General features: G+C 44.6%; 1 protein-coding gene across 1 annotated transcript in view; it reads right to left on the bottom strand.

Annotated features, from left to right (window-relative positions):
- Nucleotides 1-1,322: 1,322 nt before the first annotated feature.
- GUSB (glucuronidase beta) overlaps nucleotides 1,323-6,573 on the bottom strand; it is a 22,229-nt gene continuing 16,978 nt past the window's right edge. Inside the window, exons 10-12 of the mRNA XM_019511351.1 lie at nucleotides 5,932-6,108; nucleotides 4,223-4,358; nucleotides 1,323-1,518 (exon numbers count right to left, since the gene is read on the bottom strand). Of these exons, the coding sequence (XP_019366896.1) occupies nucleotides 1,370-1,518; nucleotides 4,223-4,358; nucleotides 5,932-6,108 (462 nt within the window). The 3' untranslated portion in view covers nucleotides 1,323-1,369. The remainder of the gene's footprint in view (nucleotides 1,519-4,222; nucleotides 4,359-5,931; nucleotides 6,109-6,573) is intronic.

Here is a 6,573-nt window from a genome sequence, read left to right as displayed (position 1 = left end):
TTAAACTTTTGCATCCGTCTTGTTGGACTGAACAAAAGTGTAGCTTTCTCGACTGAAATTGCAAGTCCTGTGCATATTTGTAGGGATTGGAGTCCTAGTGTGTAATGCGTTAACCATGTCAAATTTGTATCTGTTATCTTGATGTGGCAGCTGTTGGTATGTCATTCTGTCAGTGTTGAAATGGGGAAGGAAACGTTAAAATTAAAGTTTAGAAAGCGTGAAGATTAAATGACTTTCAAACTCTGGTAATGGGATTAAATATGGTATTTGCTGATGTACCAGATAACACTTGAGTGTTTGCTTTTTAACATGGGTAAACGTTTTATATTCTGGGGTTTTAGTTAACTAGGAAATCTGTAACCTTAATACAATGTAAAGAAGAATTATCAAGTTTTCTTTTTCTTCTTCTTTTCCTGTTGGAAACTAAAGGAAAATTGTTCTCAAGTCTGTAGTAAGTGTACATTTCCTTTATTATGTCCCATGGCATAGGAGACTTCCCCTTGGCTTCTAATATGTCACGACCTAGTGGAAACAGCTCTTGCCACCACATGCGATTATGGTGGCCCCTTTCTTTTACAGGGAAAAAACTGTTGCTTTTTCTCAGGGAATGAGCAGAAGAGGAGGTTACAGACAAAAGGATTCTAGTTGGTACCATGTTTCGTTCTGGTCTGATGGCAGTGTGTATTGCAGTTTATGGCCATGTGTCCCTGTACATCACCTACCATCTGACACCCAGCTTGTGAACATGGGGCTGGCAAAAGTGGTGCTGTAGCCTGTTTGGGTGTCTGCCATTATCCACTGTGCTAGCTTCGATTGTATGTAGGTTATCAAAGAACTTAATCCCAGACTTGCCCTCATCACTGGCTTGCTATTTGTCCAGTAATGCTCCTTATGACTCTAAATCATGATGCTAGAAGGTAATCTGTGCATGCAGTTTCAACCAATGTAGAGGGACTTACGGCCTTTGCATTTCAGGTTGGTGTCAACAGAGTGCTGAGGTTGCTAATAAATTAATGCTGGGAAGACTAATTTGGGCTCCGTGCTCTGCAAACAGCACTCTAGTTTACAGACAGCACATCTGGTGCAGAAGATGATCCATTTCTGTGGATTATGCCACCATGTTGCATCCTCTTAAGAGTACAACTACCTAAAGATGCCCTTTGGACAGGGGATGAGCACATTCATCTCGAGTCTTAAGTATCAGCGCTTCACAGTTCCAAAATGCAAGGTACTTATCTCCCATTAGATAAGCATGGAAAGTAAGTGTTCCCTGTTCTGCCTTGTTTTGTATTTTGTTGAAGAAACAAGCAGAAACAGCAGTGTAACATAACTCCTATTTATTGAAAGCGTTGAGCTCTACTCCCAAACGTTATACGTTATAATACTGCACTGTAGGAGGAAGACAACTTGATTCATTTGCAAGCTTCCAGTATCTCTCTCTCAGAACAAATGCAGCTGGCTTAGGTTGTCGTTGACGAGTAAATATCCCTTTCTTGTTCCCCAAAACACGTGTCACAGCTGCAGAAAAGAGGTTGTAAAATAGTGTGGAAAGGACAGAGCAGGTGTCTCACTTCCTACTACTACAATAATTAATTTACAGCTTCAGCCAGTTAGAGGGAAGAGCCCCCCTGCACATAAATGCATCTATATGGCCCCCTTTTTAGGCACACCTCTACCCAGTTGAGAATCACTGATGTACACAGATGGGCATACTTAACTAGTGTGCTAGAAGGGGTGAGGAGAATGCCACAAGGCCAGGCCACCTCTGCCTGGCTCCCACCCACACTACCCAGCCCCTCTGCCAGGGGGCAAGTAAGCATTGTAATCTATAAATTTAGTTTTTGAAATCTAATACTGCACACTTCACAAGCTATAGAGGAGTGCTTTGTGTCCCTAGGAGGTTGAGAGCCACTGATGCAAACCATCTTGCTGTGAACCAAAGGTTATTAGGTTAAGTCTCTAAGGTCCTAGTGTGAGAACTGTGTAACCTGAAGTAGCTGGCTTTTCTCCTACTGCTGTTTCACAGTTTGATTTTACGAAGAAAACATTTTATGTTCCTGTTCTAAAGGAATGGTTTGAGTCACCCTTGCTGTTAACCTGCATCTTCCTTGACTAACTGTTCGTGCCCTTTTGTACTTAAAACCAGCAGCCATGTCTTCCAGCACTAGGGATGTAAATATAAAAGTTAGCTGTTTAAACTCTCCTAATTATATATTGATTAACGATTTAACTGACAGCATGCCTACAGAGCAGCCAGCACCCACCCCGCTTGCCACAGGACAAGACATGCAGGCGGCAGGCAGCAAGTGGTGTTCCTGCTGCTGGCCCTTGTGCCCTGCCCTGCCTCCCTTTCTCCTCTGGGGAGAAGGCTGGCTCTGCTTGGCTCCACTGCTGCTGCCTCCTCCCACCCCGGCCCTCGTTACGTGTGCAAACTGCTAGTGGAAGGGGTGAGCAGATGTGGAAAGACAGATTGGGTTGCTTCTGGGAAGGGTATTCTGAAAAAGTAGTACAGGTAAACCATGTAATAGTTCATGCAACATAGTCCATTTTAAATGTTAACTGTACTGCACCAACAGTGTAAATATAATTATAGTTTAACCTGTCACATCCCTATCAGATCCCTTTTCTGTCACAGAGGAAAGCTGTATCCTCTCTCTCCCTCTACAGGCTGCAAGGGCATTAGTTTTAATTTCCTGTCCACTTTCCCTTCTGCCTGCATTTGTGGTTTCTGCTATTGAGACATTGCTCAGTAGTACTTAAAACTGTCAGTTAAGGAGAATGAGTAGACAGCATGTTCATTTCCTGGCTACTACCACCCTGGAGATAGCATAAGTGTAACTGGTCCCTTATGATACTGCATGCTTTTTTTTTTTTTTTAACCAGTCACAACTCAAGTCTTGCTGATATGCCACACTGTCGATCAAATAATGTTTGTACACCTATGCCAGATCTTGCCTTGCCTTATCCCCCACCACCAGTCCTAGCAGCATACAGCAGACAACCATTTTTACCATTGTTCCACCTCGCCATACTGGGTACTGCTGCTATTAGAGCTGGACACAGGCTGGAAATGCCAGGGTAGGCACAGATTGAGGGCAGTCAGGCTTTCTAGGGGAGGAGGCAGTAATAAATGCTACACCTCTTTTCCCCCCCTCGATTCATTTGTGCGCGACAGGAAGTGCCACTGTGAACTGGACATGTTACTTCAGCACAACTATGTCACAGACAAGTGATTGCACCCCAACCTGCTCTGCATATTACTCTGCACCTGTCCCACTGCAACAGCAGAAACAAACGAACCCTTCATCAAGTCGCTTCCATGGAGCAGCAGCAAAAACTGGTTTTGTTTCTCTGCACACTACCAGCTTGGCTCCGGTTTAATGTACGGGAGCCTGCAGGCTATGTAGGTAGTTTTAATTCTAAAGTGTGAGGCCATTGTCCTCAAAACACAGAGCTCTGCCCCACTGTAAACTTTCACGAGCTGTCACTGGACACATCAGGAGACCAAGACGTGGGAGTTGGCAACACACGAGACAGTTCAGAAGTTCCTTGGGAACTGCACAAAGTCCTCTGCAGGCCACAAAAGGCAACTTTAAACAATGCTGTTTAGCTGACTGAATTAAAATTACCTAAAGGACACTCTTGTCTGGATCCACTGCAGCAAGCAGAAAAAAAGTCTGATTGTTTGCATTTAAGTACTTGCTGCAGCATATTCTTCTACACCCACTGTTCCCAGCACAATTTTAGCCAAGCTGGTTATAGCAATTGGTCCTATTTTGTAGCACAGCAGTGACCCTCTCCAGCCCAGTTTGGTCAGTGTACAAAGTGAACGATGAAAATCTGAGACCAGGAGAGCAAGCTGCTTGTGGACCTTGCACGCTCTTCAAAACAACTCTGGAGAGTTCCTGGAGGAGCTGGATGATAAAATGAGAAGGAAGCTCTAGGGATGAATAGCTGTTCTGGCCAGCTTTGCTTCCCTCTGGACTCAAACCTTAACATTCAGGCATTTACCTTTTTCCTTCATCCCACCTGCTCCCCCAGTAACGAGAGTTTCACAAAGGAAGCAACAAGGGAACTTGTAAATGAAGTACTTCAGCGTTACCTAAGCCAGCTGGGTGGTCTATGTAACCTGTTAGCACTTAGTTTGTCTGCACCTGTCTAAAGTGGGAAGGCTGTGATGTTGGGGGATGGAAGCTCTTGTGCCATGCTGCAGTGGGCTTACCTTGGTCCGTCATGAAATCGGCAAAGTTCCAAATGAGCTCCCCGATCACATACTCCTTCCTCTTCCTGTCCAAGACAGCATGGTATTGCTTCAGCACTGCTACCTGGTACTCCTCGCTGAACATCAGTGGTGGATCCTACAGTCCAGGGAGGGAGAAGAGTCTTTAAAATGCAGGCCACTGCCAATTCTAGCATGGGACTCTCTGCGGTAACTTTACTGACAACATTTACAGTTGCTCACGCACTCTATCTACCATGCAGTTGTGGCCAGGTCCAAGAGTGGAAACAGCAGCTGCTTCAGAGAGGCCAGGAATGGGAAAAGAGAGTGGGTAACTGAATGGGTACACAGGTACTCTGTACCCCCGTCTCAAGCTAGCTGGCTCTGCCTTCTACAAGAGATTCTCATAGTTGTCCCAGAACAAAGTAACTTTTCTCCCCAACGCTGGCCCTTGCTGCCTGCTTGATATTCTCCACAAATAAAACCCAGAATATTTCTGGATCTGTTCTCTGGAGATTTGGCCACCAACATATGAATCAGCAATTAGCTGTGGCCTGCCTGTCAGAATTAGTCCTAAAAAGGAAAACTATGACATGGCGCAAGAGCATGACTTATTAAGCAGGTTTATTTTAAGCAGTGGCTTGAACAATTCCAAGCAGGGTCAGCTTATAAATCTGTCAGATTTACAGTGGAAATGCTATCTATGGCAGGCAAGTGACAACTCCAATGGAGACGGTGTAGCTAAGTTTTATACATCTCTTCTGCAGCCAGACAGAATGAGAAGGAAGACTTATTAGCAGCCTGTAGCAGTCCTTTTACTGCAAGTGGAGACCTGGAGTTGGAGTTGTCCATTGGAGTTGTCTTCCCTCTCACTCTCCCTGGGATGGAATCCTTTCCCTTTTGAAGTCAATGGCCCAGCACTCACCGACTTAAAGTGAGACCAGGATTTCAACACTTGCATCAGTACGGCATCTGGGGACTCTTACGTATAATGGAAAAATGCCTTAACAGTAAGGGGCAAGTCTTCAGCGATCTGAAGGCTGCTGTAAAGAAGGAGAAGACTTTTTCTCTCTTGCTGCAGAGAGCGGGCCATGGATTAGTGGCTTGAAGTTGCAGTAAAACAGTTATAGACTGGGTATCAGGAAAAATGTGTTAGAGTGAAACATTGGAATAGACTGCCTAGGGAAGTTGCAGAATCTCCACTGTTGGTGGGAGAGGCTGGATAAAGATTGGTCAGATCTAGGAGCAATGGATATTGGCTGCAGCCAAGGCTGGGGACTTTGTCTGGCGGTCTATGCTCCTACTGGGACGAGAACCTGAAGTTTTCTAGCTAAAGAATCTAGCCCCTCTGTTCAGGGTTGGACTGATCCCAACATAGCTCTCTACCTTGGTGCTCTCGGGCATATTTTAATTCCTGTAGCAGAAGGGCACTGACTACCATTGTCCCCCTGCTTTACCTGTGGCAGGTTAGGATCCTGTGCCTTATAGTTGTGTGACAGTTTTAGTAGTACGTTAGACAAGGATTTGTAGGGGATTGTTTGGATAATCATCTAGTAAGTCATCTAGTCCAAGCCCTCAGGCACAGGGTTGGACTAGATGATTTACCAAGTCCTTTCCAGCCCTATTTCTCTACACTTCTACGAAGCAGTGTTAAGTTTGACTCGGACCTTATTTTAAATAAATGCTTCCACAAAAAAAACCAAAAAACTTACACTGTGCAGCCCAGATACAGCGTCTGCTCCATATTCACTCTGGATTATGGGTTTGTGGTAGGTTTCATACCAGTTCTCAAACTGTGTATTGAGTTGCAGCTGAATAACCTCCAGGTGGCCAGAGTCGTGGTACCAGGAGAAGTAGCTATTTATGCAAATTACATCAACATAAGGAGCCTGGGGAAATAATAAATAGAAGCATCTGTAATGAAACCTAAAGTCTCCTACATAGATTAATGAAGCCAAGTTGTCCTCTGGGAGAGCTCCACTTAGTTACAGGGAGGATGAATGGCCTCTTGTAAAGAGACTGCCCCCCCCTCAGAAAATGCAGCCGGCAATTTAACCAGTCAGTAATAATTTTCCTGACCAATCCCTGTTCATTTGGCATTTTTCTTACAGACTTAGGCAAACAGAAGCCAGTCTAACTTAGCCCTACCATTGTTAGTACTGGAATTTCCAAGATGTCTGGCAATATATTCAAGTGTGGTTTTTTTTTAGCATGAGCTAATGCAATCATCAACTTAATGGTTATTGCTTCGAATTAAGTGGATCAGCAGGGCAATTTAAGACTAAGTGTTCGAGTGATGCGCCATTTCTACTACATGGACAGCATGATAAAAGGGCCTCAGCCTGCTGGAGCAA

The sequence above is a fragment of the Gavialis gangeticus genome, unplaced genomic scaffold (assembly GCF_001723915.1).
Source record: "Gavialis gangeticus isolate Ggan-Ray unplaced genomic scaffold, GavGan_comp1, whole genome shotgun sequence".
Lineage (NCBI taxonomy): Eukaryota > Metazoa > Chordata > Crocodylia > Gavialidae > Gavialis > Gavialis gangeticus.
The sequence above is the reverse complement of the archived record's forward strand: the minus strand, read 5'-3'. Positions and strand labels throughout refer to the sequence as shown.